Source organism: Balaenoptera borealis (assembly GCF_965194805.1).
Source record: "Balaenoptera borealis genome assembly, chromosome: X".
Classification (NCBI taxonomy): Eukaryota; Metazoa; Chordata; class Mammalia; order Artiodactyla; family Balaenopteridae; genus Balaenoptera; species Balaenoptera borealis.
The window spans coordinates 113,586,986-113,604,966 of NC_138881.1; the positions used below are offsets into that span (position 1 = coordinate 113,586,986).

The 17,981-nt window shown below is 40.6% G+C and overlaps 1 protein-coding gene across 6 annotated transcripts in view; it reads right to left on the reverse strand.

The window, feature by feature from the left end:
* The window catches only part of MAP7D3 (MAP7 domain containing 3), a 34,022-nt gene that overhangs the window by 680 nt on the left and 15,361 nt on the right, over nucleotides 1–17,981 (reverse strand). The window contains exons 8-18 of one of the 6 annotated variants that reach the window (XM_082377846.1): nucleotides 14,016–14,272; nucleotides 13,878–13,970; nucleotides 12,975–13,105; nucleotides 12,501–12,709; nucleotides 8,109–8,241; nucleotides 6,451–6,589; nucleotides 5,399–5,503; nucleotides 4,331–4,384; nucleotides 2,596–2,698; nucleotides 1,347–1,542; nucleotides 151–422 (exon numbers count right to left, since the gene is read on the reverse strand). In XM_082377846.1, coding sequence (XP_082233972.1) covers nucleotides 151–422; nucleotides 1,347–1,542; nucleotides 2,596–2,698; nucleotides 4,331–4,384; nucleotides 5,399–5,503; nucleotides 6,451–6,589; nucleotides 8,109–8,241; nucleotides 12,501–12,709; nucleotides 12,975–13,105; nucleotides 13,878–13,970; nucleotides 14,016–14,272 — 1,692 coding nt within the window. Of the gene's footprint in view, nucleotides 1–150; nucleotides 423–1,346; nucleotides 1,543–2,595; nucleotides 2,699–4,330; nucleotides 4,385–5,398; nucleotides 5,504–6,450; nucleotides 6,590–8,108; nucleotides 8,242–12,500; nucleotides 12,710–12,974; nucleotides 13,106–13,649; nucleotides 14,273–17,981 lie in introns of all 6 variants that reach the window. The other 5 variants (XM_082377843.1, XM_082377845.1, XM_082377844.1 and 2 more) reach the window with 5 other exon arrangements.

Consider the following 17,981-nt stretch of genomic DNA (forward strand, 5'->3'; position numbering starts at 1 on the left):
TAACTTAATGGAGGGCTCTTCGACATCAACCTAGTTTTGGACCAACCACTGTCTTCTCCCTCACCAAGACAACCCTGGAACAGCTGGAAACACAGGAGGGTTCAAGGTCAACTACCTTTCAAATGAAGTGAAGATGGGATGAGGCCTTACCTGATAGAGCAGAAACAGATTTGCTTGTTTTCTTGTTGTCTATAGGCAGCTGGTGACTTAGGCAGGATGTCATGGGACCTTTCAGATGGTGTTTTCGGCTATCAGGAGGGATACTGGACTTAGGTGGTTCTATCTCGCCTGTGATGTCAATAATCTTGTCACAGACCCAATCCTGTGCCTCTGAATGTAAGCTCTTGGAAGGTCCCACGGTGTTGCTGGTTTCTGCCTTTCCGGTTTTGGCTGCTCGGTTGGCTGTTCTTTTGGTGGAGGATCTGGAAAAAGATATTTTAGTTATAATCCGGATTATCCCCAAACCAAGGCTTTGCCTGAAAGAAGCTTTATTATTTAATTCTAAGAAATGCCTTGGACATAAATAAACTTTCAGAATCACAGAATGGGAAGGCTGGATGGAAGGGACCCTGGAGATCACAGAACACACTGGTTTCCAAATTGTGTCCTCCCAGGTCCTAGGGTTCCATGGGAATGCTGAGGGGGACGAGGAGCAGCTAAGCACGCAGGGCTCCGGGGACGCCATCCCTACTTCAGGCACATCCAGGACACGGCCAGTAAGGCGGAGTGAGGACTAATGTGGGTTTACCAGCTCCAGTGCTCTTTCCACGCCATCACTGAGTCTCTTAGCAGATTGTTTCCACAGGCCTTGCAGGTTAATGTCTTTTCAGGCCATCGCCCAAGGAGCCTTCCTTTCCAGGAATCTGGTCCTGTTCTTCTAACCTAACCTCTGACCCTCAGTTTCCCGTATGTACAGTGAAGACTTTAATATCAAACTCAGAGTTGCAGTGAGAATTAAAATAGTTAAAATGCCTGGTATACTGCAGTCACTCAATCAATGTCCCCTTCCCTGACTGTATGAGACAACACTAACCAGCATGAATAAAAGCACAGTTTGGAGTCAGATGTATCTGGGTTTGAATTTGGGCTCTGCCCTTGAACAGTGGGATGCTGGGCAAATAAGGCCCATAATCTCTGCACGCCTGAGTTTCCTCGCCTGTAAAAATAGGGATGCTCATCCTCACTGGGCAAGGCTGCTGTGGGGATTAGTTTGTTTCTATAAGTCGAGTGCTTGACACAGTGTTTGGTACAAACTAAGAGCTCAGTCAATAACCTCATGCATCATTCTAAGAATGCCAATCATAACCCTTCCAAGTGTATTCTGATGAACTCACCTAGAGACTCACCTGGCACTCTTTGTCTGATTCAAAGGGTCTTTCACTCTTTTTTGTCTGAAGGTTTTCATGTCACAATTGAAAAGTGTTTTTGTCTCTTTACGGATGTAGCTAGAAGTCGCATCTAAAAGCACCAGCTTGCGAGTGTTCTTCACGTTTTTAAAATGTGTTTTTGGTTTTGTGGATGACTCCATGCCGTTTATAAAAGCTAGAGGAAAAAAAAAAAAAAAAGAGCAACAAGATTAAAACTGGAGTTTCAACAACAAGACAAGCAAAGTGCCTGCCGGCTCGGGAGGGAGCCTGCCTGAAGGCCGGAGCGGTCTCATGGAAGCACTTCCCGGAGCCACGGCCTGGGCTACTGCCCAGGGCACAAGCCCAGCCGGCCCTCAAAGCACAAAGCACCACCTTTAAGGAACCTGCCCTCTCTCCTTTGCCAGCAAAGAATGACGGCCAGAGGGCAGGATGGCACCACGCTCCTTGCCCCTCCTCCTGATGACCCTCTTATTCTCGCCTCACCTCCGACCTCAGCCTTTCCCAGCGCCCCGAGGTGCTGCGCCTACCGCTCCGTCCTCGTGGATTCTGGCCAAAGTGCTTTTAAGTGCGACCAGCTTGTGGCAGCACCACGGTCTGTTCATGCCTGGCTCCCCATTGGCTGTGGTTCCTCGAGGCCCCAGTAGCCAGCAGAGCGCCCGACTTGTGTGTTTGATGCCCGCTACGGCATAAAGGGTGAACGAATCATGTTTTCTCAAATGCCATTACTGTGGCCATCAAGTGGCTCCTACTCACCAGGGAATGAACGAGACTCAAAAATACACCTTAGGGGCACTCATATCACGACATGATTCTCATTCTCTCTCAGTGAGGCGGGGAGTGGCGTTCTACCTATGGTCAGTCATGAATGCGCCACAAGGTCCTGAACTGCGAGATGCTAGTAAGCCTCACACTGAGCTGAGAAAGAGCTGCCACTTACAGTCTCTCAGCACAACCTGAAACACAGTAACAGCTGCAGCAGCAGCTAATATTTATTGAGAGTTTGCTATGTGTCAGGCACTATTAGCACTGCATGATCTCACTGCAATCTCATGCCCACCCTAGGGAGAGAACAACATTGGCTTCCCCTTTTTCAGACGGGAAAACTGAACACAGAGAGGTTGAGTAACTTGCTAAAATCCACACAGCTCAGAAGTGGAGAAACCTTTGGATGAGCCTAGACAGTCCAGCTTCTAAACAGTGACTAACAGAACTCAGAAGGCAAGCAAACCTGATGGATGCATGTCATCAAAGGAATCACTGTCACTTTCCGACTCGTCCTCATCGTCTGCCTCGTCCTCCTCATATGCATCGTTGCTGAATGTTTCTGTAGCCTACCATGAAAAACGAAAGTCGTGATTACATCTAATATTCAATCATCCTGACTTAGTTATTTCAAAGAAGACAGATTTCAGGGCTTCTCTGGTGGCGCAGTGGTTAAGAATCTGCCTGCCAATGCAGGGGACACGTGTTCAAGCCCTGGCCCGGGAAGATCCCACATGCCGCGGAGCAAGTAAGCTCGTGCTCCACAGCTACTGAGCCTGTGCTCTAGAGCCCGTGCGCCACAACTACTGAAGCCCGTGCGCCTAGAGCCCGTGCTCCACAACAAGAGAAACCACTGCAATGGGAAGCCCACGCGTCGCAAAGAAGAGTAGCCCCCGCTCGCTGCAACTAGAGCCCATGTGCAGCAACAAAGACCCAATGCAGCCAAAAATAAAAATAAATAAAATAAATAAATTTTTTAAAAAAAGACAGATTTCACACCTGGATTGATGGCTAATTTTTGTCATTTCAGTTAAAAGGTAAAAAAAAAAAAAAATCTAACCTCTTTGGCCCACAGAATCTACAGAGGACAGGACAGGTGGCCCGTGTCTTGCAGCTAGGGAAAGCCACTCAAGAATGAAAGACTTCCCTGAGTGGGAGCCAAGGGGCAACAGCTTTGGGCTGGCATGGGGGCTCTGCCAAGGTGGGGCCTTGGCTAAAAAAGTTCTTGGCTGCTGCTTGAGGCAGGGCGTCTCAGGCCAATGGGCTAAATGATCCTTGAGATGGCGACTCCCAGCACTTTTCAGGAATGACATTTCTATTCTAAATTTTCATGATATGAGTGACCACAACTGGGCAACTGTAAATAGGCAAAATATCAGTTTTGTAGCTCAGAGGGTAAAGAACACAGAATCTGGGGGAAAAAGACCTTAGATGCACGCAAACCATCAAAAGACAGGACACTGGGGCCGGGGAGGGAAGGGTGGCGGTAAACAAATACTTATGAGATATACCCTGAAAGCACTAACCATAAAGGAAAGAAACTGCTAAATTTCAGTTCATTAAAATAAGCTTCTGTTTATCAAAAGACATTATGAGAGTGTGAGGCAAACTACTGCACGGGGGCTAATAACTGCAATACAAATGTCCAAAGGGCTCAGAAGCAGAGCAGGTAAAATCTCCTACAGATCAATAGGAAAAAGGCAGGTGACCAAATGGAAACAGGGGCAAAGGACTTGAAAAGGCACTTCACCAAAGTGAATCTCTAAATGGCCAATAAGGCACCCGACTCCATTAGTCATCCAAAAATACTGATAAATTCAGCGATGTGAAAATCAAGAACTTCTATGTAGCAGCAGACAGCAAGAAGAAAAGACAAGCCACAAACTGGGAGAAGATATGTGCAACACATACAAGCAAGAAAGGAGAAGTTTCTAGAACATTTAAAGAACTACCAATGAGTAAGGAAAAGACAAGTCAGCCAGAAAGTTTTGGGCAAAAGACCTAAACAAGCGTTCCACACAAGAAAAAACATGAAAGCTAACTAAAGGTATGAAAACATGCTCAACCTTTTTAATAAGCAGGGAAACGTCAATGTGACATGTTATTTCATTACCACCAGAGATTGGCAAAAATTAAAAAGTCGGCAAGAATGTGAAGCAACAGGAATTCTTATACACTGCTGGTAGGAGCACACAGACTACCTTTGAGGTATTTGAATCTGGCCTTCTTGTCCGCTTCATAATTTCCTCAATTCTCTATTTAAAGGAAAATAAAAATTCAAACATGAAAACAGATTAAAAACAAAACACTAGTCCTGAAGAAGTTGATTATTTCCATGTTCCAGAAGCGGACAATATCAGTGACTGCTCCAACGCCACAGATATAGCCGACGCAAGACCCTGGGCCGGCAGCTGGGTGCCTTCCTTCAAGCCCAGTTTCATGATCATCTAGAAAACACCCTGAGCAGTGACAGGTGTACTTGTTATCCTAACACAGAAATCCAAATGACTTCTCACTCCTGATTTTGCGGACATGGAAGTTTATTACTTAGACTAAGCACATATTATTGCAAACCAATTAGAACTTGTGAACATGATTTTAGTCTGAACAGACCACGAGTGAAGCCGAGTTAATGAAAAGAATGCACCCCAACAATGCGACCCCGTCAGAGGTTTTGTTACTAGAAGGAGCACAGGCAGGAGGGATAAGAGCTCCCTTCTTTCCTGAAGGCGAGGAAAGCTGCAGCTCTCTGGCCTCCTCAGGGTGACTGATCTCCTGACAGAGACGCCGTGAAGTACCTTGGCCTGGTCCAGGGCCTTCCTTGCTCCCAGACAAGCCACGTGGGTTGCACAAAGTGAGGTCCTACCTTACAAACAGCCTGCACCTTGGCCTCTCAGGGAAGCCTCCACCTTCTGCTTCTTCCCACTCAGTTGCTGCAATTTCCAGCCCAGTTTAGAAGAAACTCTAACTTCCACCAACCCCTACCATGACCTGAGTGACTCTGTTCAAAGGAGCTTTGTTCCCAGAGATTTGCTGTATAGAGATATCCCTGTAATGGTCATCAGTGGTCCATGAGGGAGAGGTATGATCAATAAGAGGAGATCATTCTAGGGAGAAGGGATCAGATCCTTGGATAAGAGAGTACAGAGGGAAAACAACCAAGGCTAGCATATCACTTACTTGTCATTTTCAAAAACATGTTTTGATATCATGTGCCCAACATTGTTTTAAACAAAGAATCAAACCCCCCAAACAGAGAGAAGGAGTACCTTTTTTCTTTCTAATCTCTCCTGCAAATTCTGTAACATAATTCTCTCGTGCTCCTTCTTGCGTTTGTCAGCCTCCTCCTGAGCTTTTATTTTGGCATCACTTTTCTAGAAAATTTGTATAAAAATGTCATTTAATCTCAATGTATCTGAGTGACATCAGTCAAACAGTAAGATGTTATCCAGAATAAAATAATGTAACCTTTTGATTGAGAGTACCCACATATATAACATTCATGGATCACCAGTTTTCAAAGCATTAGCAAAAATATACAAAACTAGCCTAACTATTACCACAAGGATTTACAAGCCATGTTAATCCCCTTCAGGACCTCAGGGTTGTCAGACCACGATCGTTTCAAGTATGTATGTGATTGTGTAGTCTTCCACTGACACAGGCATCAGAAGCCAAGTCTTATACTTCTCAAAAGCAGCAAGAGGATTCCTAAAGGTACTTTCTCGAGGAATGCAAATGCATACAATCATTTATGTAACATATTAATTGATTTTGATAAATGATACACTAAAACTGGAATATAAATTAGGCTACAACAATAATTTAAGCTGAGTATAGTCTGAGCTCAGTTTGGGGGTTTATTTACCTGGTGATTTAAATTTACATGGGTGACATTCTCATCGGTGAATCTGATGAGGCATTCATAATTTGTATCTTATCTGTTGTGGCGCAGGTGTTAAGTGTCACCACAGAATGCAGGGCTGGGAAAACTCACACAGGATGTTTAATCTCTGTGAGCGATCTGGATTTCCCGAAACCAAGCTGTAATATTATTTATGGAGACAAACTAAAGGACTGCTCATCTGTAATTTGCTGCTTTCTGCTTTTGTTTCACTTGGAAAACATTCTGGGATTCGGCCAAGGGTGGCTGAGAACAGCTCACAGCGACACTGGTAATAGCGAGGCTGTGATGTGAATGCAACCAGAGCGTGCAGCATCTGCTGGTTTTCTGTCTTGGAGAAATAGACTTTTGCTTTGGGTTTCTACTGAATTTTAGAATCTGGTTCTCATCCCTTGATCAAGTGGGGAGCCGGCAAACCTGGAGTTCTACTTTTTGGTCTTCTTGTTCTTGACTTCCTTTCTTCTTTTTTATCTCCTTTGGTGGCTGCCCATCTCCAAATTTTGAGAACTCCTCTTGTTGGCCTTCATCTGCTTTCTTTGCTATGTCTTTCATTTTCCTGATGACACAGAATAATTAAATAACTCTTATTATGTGCATTTTTATAGTAAAGCTGCTTGTGTACAGTAATACAATTTCTATTTACACCAGATTCACCACTTTTTCTGTGTTGTTACTACACAGGATTTGCATAATTTCATATTTTTTTAATGGGGAAAACTAGCCCTTGGGAGTAGAAAAAGATTTCTATCAAGTAGTGGGCTACTTTGCGTCTTAAAACACAAATGCGTGCGCGCACACACACACACACACACACACACACATATATATAAAATCACTCCTTCTTAACTGTTTTAGACGTATGCTCATACCCAGTCTCACATGGGGGTGTGACAGACGGAATTTAGAGGAGGGTCTGGTGGTGCTCAGAGGAGAAAAGCCCAGTCTACAACGACTGGTATTCAGGGCTTTTAAAATGTTAAACTAGCTCTGTTTACATGAAGCAATGAATAATATTCTTCAAGTTATAGGGGTGTTTTTTCTATTCATAATGTCTCCTCCTCCTTTCTCCCAAACCCATATAAGGTATATAGAAAGCATGTGACTGTGATTCAAAAACACTTAATACTTAAAAACAAAGTCAGGACTGTAGTTATTCTTTGCAGGCAGTGGACAGAGGTTTACATTAGAAGGCCCCAAATCAAATGGGCCTTGAGATCGAAGATCAAGAAACCTTTAGATTGAGGTAGAATGCACACAACTGTACATGACAATGGCAGCCCACAAGTCATTGGAAACCCAGTAAAACACAAGAAGTATCCCTTCCAGGTTTACAATTTTTTTCTTTTTTTGGTAACTTTTTATTTTCAAACTTACAAAAAAGTTTCAAGCAAAGTTGCTTTACCAGTTACTAACTCTATGTGTGTGTATATATTATTTTTTATGAACCGTCTAAGGATTGAATTCTGAACTAAAAAAAACTGTATAAAGAATGTCACTGGGACAAATGGCAAATTGAACTGCTGACTCTGAATTAGAAAATAAAATAATAAATTTCCTGATATTAGTTATTATACTCTGGTTATGTCAGAGAATGCTTTTGTTCTTAGGAAGTATACACGGAAGTATTTCGTAGGAAAGGGTCATGATGTATGCAACTTATTCTTAAACAGGTTTACAAATTCTAAAGTTATAAAGGACCTTTGAAATAAAGAAAGGGGCTGATGCCAGTGAATGGCAACAGAAAGAGTCTTGTGTGATCACTCAGGTGCTCCCACTGAGATCCAGGCCCCTGACATGAGTTCAGGTCTCCATGCATCTTTACAGCACACCTGACGGCACATGACACATAGAGACTAAAAAGGAACATACACTCATCTACACACCAGCGTCCTGTCTGCTTGAAATGCTCCCCACATTTGTTTAGAAGGCGACAAGTCATTTCTGATTCACACTGAAGAAAAAGTCAGTTACTATTTGAGAATTTATAATACATCTAACTTGAGGATAAAGTCTGACTTTCAGAATTCAGGCCCCAGCCAAGATTTACAGTATAGAAAGGATGATTTTGTGCCAACCTTTGTTCCATCTCTTTTTGTAGTCTTTCTTCCTCTTTTTCTTTTTGTTCACGAGCAAGACGTCGTTTCTCTGCCAAAATTTTTGTTGCCTCCTCGGCATTCATAGGCCCTGGTGTGCTTTTATTACCAGACTCTAATTTAAATTAACATGTAAAACAGTTAAGTTTAGGGAACTTACTGCCTCTAAGTCCAACAAAGAGGTACAAGACAACCTGTGATGTTAAAAAAACCAAACAGTATGTTTGTGGTCTAAAATGTATAAATAAACTATAAGTGATTTATGTAACAGCTTTTGTTCAAAAGCCCAACTCCCGCCCCCTCTCACCCCCACCCCACAACAAAAGAAGTAGCATATTGTTGATTTTTAACAACTACCTGTTCCAAAATGAAATAATGTACTCCTGCTTTGGTTTAGTTGTTTTGAGATACCTGACTGAATTGCCTCTATGGGAAAAAACTTAAGATATACTGAATATAGAGGAAGACAAGCTTATGCTCGGTCCAAATGAAGTGTACAGATCTTTTATTTTTTAAGTTATTTTGTCATGCCATGCAGCTTGCAGGATCTTAGTTCCCTGACCAGGGATCAAACCTGGGCCCTGGCAGTAAAAGTGTCAAGTCCTTAACCACTGGACCGCCAGGGAATTCCCTGAAGTGTACAAATCTTAATTACTCGATTAAACAAAAATATATCCAGTGTACATTGTGCATCATCTTTACTAAATAAGTACTGTTTAGCTAACTGTTGATAATCGTATGTTAACATATTTGGTTGATCATAAAGTGGCTAACTGTAGATAACCAAAGAAACCAAGACTATCAGTAAAATAAGGTGACCACATGGACGCATAACATTTTAGTTCATGTGACGAATTTGTTTTAAGTATGACGAATTTGTTTCAAATAAACTACATACAAAAATGAGGATCTAAAAAAGTCAGGAATAAATAATTTGTAATAAAAAGATCGTTTCTGTTACAAAGAATTCACAGTGGAATTCCTTCAAAAAGCAAAATTCATGAGTGTATTTAAAATTAAGTAATGTCAATGGATATTAAGAATGCATTTAATACCAAAAAAGAAAATAACAGGCCAATATCTTTGATGAATATAGATGCAAAAATTCTCAAAAAAATGTTAGCAAACCGAATCCAACAACACACAAAAAAGATCATACACCATGATCAAGTTGGATTCATCACAGGGTCACAGGGATGGTTCAACAAACGCAAAGCAATCCATGTGATACCTCACAACAACAAAAGCAATGACAGAAACCACACGATCATCTCAATAGATGCAGAAAAGCCTTCTGATAAAATTCAGCATCTCTTCATGATAAGCTCTTACCAAAGTTGGTATAGAGGGAACATATCTCAACATAATAAAAGCTTTGACAAACCTACAGCCAATCTAATACTCAAAGGTGAAAAGTTAAAAGCCTTCCTGCTAAAATCTGGAATAAGACAAGGATGCCCACTCTCACCACTTCTATTCAACAACAGTATTGGAAGTCCTAGCCATAGCAATCAGAGAAGAAAAAGAAATAAAAGGTATCCAAATTGGAAGCAAAGAGGAAAATTGTCGTTATATGTAGTTGACACGATATTATATATAGGAAACCCACACAAGACTCCACACAGAAACTACTAGAACTGATAAACAAATTCAGCAAAGTAGCAGGATACAAGATTAACATACAGAAATCTGTTGCATTTCTTTACACTAACAATGAAGTATCAGAAAGGGGAAAAAAATCCCTTTTAAAATTGCATCAAAAACAATAAAACACTTAGGAGTAAACCTGACTAAGGAGATAAAAGAGTTATACGCTGAGAACTATAAAACATTGATAAAGGAAACTGAAGATGATTTAAAGAAATGGAAACATATCCCATGCTCTTGGATTGGAAGAATTAATATTGTTAAAATGGCCACACTACCCAAAGCAATGTACAGATTTAATGTGATCCCTATCAAATTACCTATGACATTTTTCACAGAACCAGAACAAATAATCCTAAAACTTTTATGAAACCATACATAAAAGACTCAGAATATCCAAAGCAATCCTGAGGAAAAAGAACAAAACTAGAGGCATAACCCTCCTAGACCAGACAATACTACAAAGCTACAGTAATCAAAACAGTGTGGTACGGGCACAAAAACAGACATATGGATCAATGGAACAGAATAGAGAGCCCAGAAATAAACCCACGTATCTATGCTCAATTAATCTTTGACAAAGGAGGCAAGAATATACAACAGAGAAGACACGGTCTCTTCTGTAAGTGGTGTTGGGAAAGCTGGACAGCCACATGTAAGTCAATGAAGTCAGAACACTCCCTCACACCATACACAAAAATAAACTCAAAATAGCTTAAAGACTATTAAAATATAAAACAGGACACCATAAAACTCCTAGAAGAGAACATAGGCAAAACATTCTCTGTCATAAATAGTAGCAATGTTTTCTTAGGTCAGTCTCCCAAGGCAATAGGAATAAAAGCAAAAATAAACAAATGGGACCTAATCAAACTTACAAGCTTTTGCACAGCAAAGGAAACCATAAGCAAAACAAAAAGACAACCTATGGACTGGGAGAAAATATTTGCAAATAATGTGACCTACAAGGGCTTAATTTCCAAAATATATAAATAGCTCATACAACTCAGTAACAAAAAACCAAAAGCCCAATCAAAAAATGGACAGAAGAACTAAATAGACATTTCTCTAAAGAAGCCATGTAGATGACCAAAAGGCACACGAAAAGATGCTCAACACCACAAATTATCAGAGAAATGCAAATCAAAACTACAATGAGGTATCACCTCACACCAGTCAGAATGGCCATCATCAAAAAGTCTACAAACAATCAGTGCTGGAGAGGGTGCGGAGAAAAAGGAACCCTCCTACACTGCTAGTGGGAATGTAAATTGGTAGAGCCTCTATGGAGAATAGCATGGAGGTTCCTTAAAAAACTAAAAATAGAGCTACCATATGATCTTGCAATCCCACTCCTGGGCATATATCTGGAGAAAACCATTAATTTGAAAAGATACATGCACCCCATTGTTCACAGCAGCATTATTTACATTAGCCAAGACATGGAAGCAAACCAAATGTCCATCAACAGAGGAGTGGATAAAGAAGATGTGGTACATATATACAATGGAATATTACTCAGCCATAAAAAAGAATGAAATAATGCCATTTGCAGCAACATTATTAGGACCAAGACATTATCATACTAAGTGAAGTAAGCTAGACAGAGAAAGACAAATAACATATGATATCGCTTATATGTGGAATCAAAAAAATGATACAAATGAACTTATTTACAATACAGAAATTGACTCACAGACATAGAAAACAATCTTACGGTTACCAAAGGAGAGGGGCGGGGAGGGATAAATTAGGAGTTTGGGATTAAAATATACACACTACTAAATATAAAACAGAAAACCAACAAGGACCTACTGTATAGCACAGAGAACTATACTCAATATCTTGTAATAACCTATAATGGAAGAGAGTGTAAAAAAAGAATGTGTATATTTATATATATATATGTATAACTGAATCACTTTGCTGTACACCTGAAACTAACACAACATTTTAAGTCAACTGTATTTCAATTAAAATTAAAAAACAAAACAAAACAAAACAGAAACAGACTCACAGACATAGAAAACAAACTTATGGTTACCAAAGGGGAAAGGAGCAGGGGGAGGGATAAATTAGGAGTTTGGGATTAGCAGATATGAACTACTATATATAAAATAGATAAACAATAAGGTCCTACTGTATAGCACTGGAAACTACATTCAATATCTTGCAATAACCTATAATGAAAAAGAATATGAAAAAGAATATATATATAGCTGAATCACTTTGCTGTATACCAGAAACTAACACAACATCGTAAATCAACTGTACTTCAATTAAAAAAAGAATGGCAAAATACCAATATGATACTTTTTGGAACCCACATACTGACCTGACACATGTATGGTCTATGTATGGAAACTGCCCTACAGCTCCTGAAGGAAACCTGCTCAGCCACAAATGGCTGGAGTGCTCTCTCCAAGGATGGAAAGTACCTTAGGGCCATCCACTATCAGAGCTGGAAGGAAATGCAGGGACCACCTAGACCATGGCGCTCATCCAACCCATCCATACTTCCAATATCAGTTCCAAAAACGGGGGTAAGAAGTTCCAGCAAGAAAAAAAAAGCAGTGTGCCAGCGTGACTGGTGAAATTCTCTTTATTTAAAAGAAAGTTCGCTTCCTAAAGTTCTCTGAAATGGGGAATAAAATGACGTTGACAGTTCCCAAACTACCTTAAGATTTTCTGTGTTGCTGAAATGAACTTCTTAGTGAAGGAACTCACCTTCACAGATCATATCCTTTTGGCTTGCAGCCTCAGAGCTGTTAATGGTGTTAGAGATGGCTTCACTTTTCACTCCAATAGTACCTAATGCATTTTGTGCAAATACGGTACGCTGCATAGGAATTGCTCTACAGGAAAAAGAAAACTGTGTCGACTGTTTTGACGTGACGGGTGAAGGTGACGGGGGGCGATTCTTTTGGATTTGCCTGCTGGGAAAAAGTAATAGTTAATAGGGGAAGTCTGGTATGGTTTCGTAATACATATGTGATGATTTTTAGTGTACCATTTCATAAACTATAATGTCTTGACTTTATGATATAATGATATTTTATAACAGACAAAGGTAAATCCATTTTTAAAGGCTTTTCCCTTTATATTTACATTACCATGCATACTACATTATTTATGAAACACTGATGTGAAGTTTATCCTGGTAAAATACGTATCAGGAACAGTGGCAAATAAGCTACTTACCTAGCACTGATGGGAGATGGAGGACACCACCTGCTTGTAGGAGAAGATGACCATCTATAACACGGTATCTGCGATGGTGGTAGGCGCTTCTTCGTAATCAGGTTTGAGGCCTGTTTGTCCGTTTCTGATTTCTGAACAGATCAATACAATCAGATAAGAAATTACTAGCATTACATTTTGCAGCTGGCTTTTCAAGAGAAAACTATTCTGAATAAAATATAATTATAGCTCCTTAAACTCCCAATTTTCCTTTCATGCATGAGAATTAGGTACAGAGATACATTCTTCCAGACTAACAATTTATATTACACAATTCAAGCATGTCATAGAAATAATTTAAAAGAATTCTTTTACTTCAAAACCTACTTTTATTTTTAAATCCTAATTGAGGTTTGCAATAGTTCTCAAAAACATTCCTTCAGAGTTTAGAAACACAGTTCATATAAACTGCTTTATTTTGTCTCTTCTACCAAAAATTAACTAATATTCCAGCTTTGGGGGGGTAAACTCTGCGACAACGAATATCATATAATTTTAAATTATTAAAGTGAATTTATTTTATCACAGAACGCTATAAATAAGGAGTTATGTTGTGAAATCTGACCTATCATAATCTATACAACAAGACATACAGATTTTAATAGAAAATTTCTCAATGAAAGGCACTTGTCAAACCTGTGGAGAGTCTTTCATTTTCACCTTGGAAGACATTCCCATGGTCACCTCAGGGGAGGCCTCGGGGGGCGCCTCCATACTTGCCTCAGAGGGCACTTCTGTGCTCTCCTCTGGGGATGCTTCCACGCTCGCCTCAGGAGATGCTTCCACACTAGCCTCAGATGACGCTTCTGTGCTCACCTCTGGGGACGAGTCCACGCTCACTTCTGGGGATGAGTCCATGCTCACCTCTGGGGACGGATTCACACTCGCCTCAAGGGACAGATCCTCGCTTGCCTCAGGTGATGTTTCCACACTCGTGGGGGGTGTTCCTGCGCTCGCCTCGGGTGATGTTTCCACACTCGTGGGGGGTGTTCCTGCGCTCGCCTCGGGGGGTGCTTCCACGCTCACCTCGGGGGATACATCCAAGCTCGCCTCGGGGGGTGCTTCCATGCTCACCTCCACCAGGGGCACTTCCACACTCGCCTTGGGGGCCGCTTCCACGCTTGTCTTGGAGGGTGTGTCTACTTTCTCCTGGGGAGGTATTATCACTGTTGACTTGTGAGGCACTATGGTACTCTTCAATTCATCACTGCTATGCTTAAGCAGGGGCATGTTTACATACTGGAATATATTGTGGATGCCTGTAGGTAAATGAGGACAGAGAGTGAAATTCCACACAGCCAGAAATTTGATAAGACAGAAATGCACCATGTAACAATATAAAAACAAAAAGAGACTGCGTTTATTAGGAAATGACAGGGATTACACACAACACAGAAATGTTTACTGAAATGGATCACAGACACAGGACAGAAGCATTGCAAAGTTGGTACTTCAGAAGCAGCACCACCACCAAGAGAGGCATTGTGAAAACAACAGTCCACTCCAGATGAAAATAAGATGCTTCTCCAAAGCTGATGTTTGCCGTAAGCCATTTCTATTTTAATCACACTATAGTTCAGAATGATTTTCATAGAAAATTACAAGACCGTCAATGCTTTTTTTTTTTAATTTTTATTTATTTATTTTTGGCTGCGTTGGGTCTTCGTTGCCGCGCGGGCTTTCTCTAGTTGTGGTGAGCGGGGGCTACTCTTCGTTGCGGTGCGTGGGCTTCTCATTGCGGAGCATGGGCTCTAGGTGCGTGGGCTCCAGTAATTGTGGCACGCGGAGTCAGTAGCTGTGGTGCACAGGCTTAGTTGCTCCGCGGCATGTGGGATCTTCCTGGACCAGGGCTCGAACCCGTGTCCCCTGCACTGGCAGGCGGATTCTTATCCACTGCGCCACCAGGGAAGTCCCTCAACGTTTTTTAAAAGTAATCTAAACAACGTCACCAAGGCCAGGGATCTTACCATTACAGGTGATTACATAAGGCATTCTATATATGATTGTTTTAAAATAGAGTATAAAAAAGAGCATTTTCTCACCCATACTAAAAATTGTAATAAGACATTAATCAGAATGGACTGGATCTTCAAGGTCTCTTCCAGCTTTAACAATCTAAATATTTTTAGCCTAACAAATGGACAAAAATTATAATATCTGGTACCAGCTAAGATAGAGGAAAGTGATAATACCAATGTTGGGAACCAGGCAACCTCATGCACTGCTGGTAGAAGTATGGATTGGTATATGCTCCCTGGGAAGCATTTTGGCAATAGTGTATCAAAAGCCATTCTAAAAAGTACACACTCAGGACTTCCCTGGTGGTACAGTGGCTAAGAATCTGCCTTCCAATGCAGGAGACAAGGGTTCGATCCCTGGTTGGGGAACTAAGATCCCACATGCCGCGGGGCACCTAAGCCTGCACGCTCTAGAGCCCACGCGCCACAACTAGAGAGTCTGCATGCCGCAACTACTGAGCCCATGCGTGCACACCAGAGAGAAGCCTGTGCACCACAACGAAGATCCCACATGCCGCAACTAAGACCCGACGCAGCCAAATCAATCAATCAATAAATATTTTTTTAAAATATTAAGTCCACACTCTTTGTTCTTGCAATTTCACTTAGGATATTCTGAAGAAAAAATGAGATAAATAAATGAAAATGTATGTATGAGATTACTTACTACAGCATTGTTTAATAATATAATTTAATAATTATATTTAAATATAACCTATTCAACACAAAATTTGGACTATACTAAGGCAGTCATTAAGAGTAATATACAATTTTTGGACATAGAAAATGGTATATGTTGAGTTTAAACAAAAGCAGGTTATGATCCCATTCTATTAAAAAACATGTAAACGCAAAGAAAAATATTCAGTTATCAGTGGGTATTGGAATAACAGAAAATTATATTTAAAATTTTTCTACACTAAATATTTATTGCTTTATAATAAAGTGAGCTTTTTTTTCTTTTTTGCCGTACCACGTGGCTTGTGGGATCTTAGTTCCCCGACCAGGAATAGAACCCGGGCCCTGGGCAGTGAGAGCATGCAGTCCTAACCACTGGACCACCAGGGAATTCCCTAAAGTAAACATTTTAAGGAAGGTATTTGGTGGTGGCTTTCTAAAGACTTGGTAAATATAAGACTCGGTTATTTTTTAGTCCCTCACTTTTGGTAGAGAAAGCATTTTACTTACATACTTGTATGTGCCTAAACAGTCACTTATTTAACACTGACTGTGCTACAGAAAATATAGTAAGTATAATAACTAGATTTCTAATAGCTACAGAAATTTAAGACAAAATATTGAGGTTTTTGATGGGAGTAATATATTAAAATAAAATGAAAGTAATTAGAATACCTTACAATAGACTGAGGGGAGACTGGTAGAAAATAATCTGACACACATACAACTAGGCATAAACAAAGTTGGGAATTTGAACCAAGAGAAGTAAAGCTGCACTACCACAAAGTCTATGACAGCACTTTGGTTTACTAATCATATGGATATTGACATAAAAATAAGCAAAGGGGGTGGGATATATTCTGGAAAGGAAAAAGTGGAGAAAAAAAGACAAAAAGGATGGGAACAATGCACTAGAGCTCTCCATTACTAAGGACTTACTAGAGGCATGTCTAACATGATACGTAATCTATAAATGAGAAAATCCACATAACCCTGAAGATCTGTTTTATTTTACTAACAATCTTTATGTTCTTAATTAAAAGCTAAAGAGCCACTCAGTGTTATTCTTCCACATTTTAAGAAAAAAAGAAGGGTGGAGTAGGACACTTTCTCCCTTGATATTATTTAAGTTTTTCTATATTTTTAAAATCCAGTACTTTTTACAGTACTGTGATACACTTAAGCACAGGTTAAGAAACCCACAGTTTTACAATTTAACAACCAAAGGTCCCTATCTCATCCTATAAATTACACTGATAACTATTCTACCCTGCTAGAAATCATAAATATGCAACATAAAATGTTGGGTATAATCACTCATTTGCAAAGTATTGATTCAAATTATTTTTATGTCTTACTGTAAAAAATTAAGTGATACAACCTACTTTTTAAGCACAAATACTAACACTTTCAGGCACTCTACTCTGCCTGTTACCTGGAGTACTGCTTCCAGAAATTAATAATGAAGCAGTACTTTTGTTCCTGGCTACTGACGCTTTTGTTGGGATGAACAGGCGACTGATTAAATTATTCTCCCAAAGACTAGTATATAGCTGACAAACTAAATGATGAGAACAAACAGAAAGGATTTGATTTGAGGTCTCACAAATAAATGCAAAGCAAGAAGGAGCAATGTGAACTGCTGCAAATGATAACTTTCCGAGCCTAAAAGCAGAGGCAATGAGAGCCACACATATATAACAGGACTGAAAACTGCCACCTGATGGGACTACACTGTCAGGGAAGAGAATACCTGAATAGAGGGGCAAAGGCGCCAGCATACCACAATAACCCCAAAGCAGGAATCCAGGTAATGTATCTAGCAGAGCCATACCCAATGTACTGGAGTCTCTACAGAGGAACTCACACGTGGAGAAAATAGTTGTACATGACAAAACAACTCTGACATGGATTCCTCCAGATGTATGTCACTGACAGTCATATTGGTCAAGTCAATTGCCAATAGCTCCAAGAGACTGAGTGAATTATTCTGTTAAAAGTAAATCTTGTAAATAGCTTGCTCCAATAAATTTTTATGTTCAAAAAGATCCCTGTGGGGACTTCTCTGGTGGCGCAGTGGTTAAGAATCCACCTGCCAATGCAGGGGACACGGGTTCGAGCCCTGGTCCGGGAAGATCCCACACGCCGCGGAGCAACTAAGCCCGTGCACCACAACTACTGAGCCTGCGCTCTAGAGCCCGCGAGCCACAACTACTGAAGCCTGTGCACCCTAGAACCTGTGCTCCGCAACAAAAGAAGCCACTGCAACGAG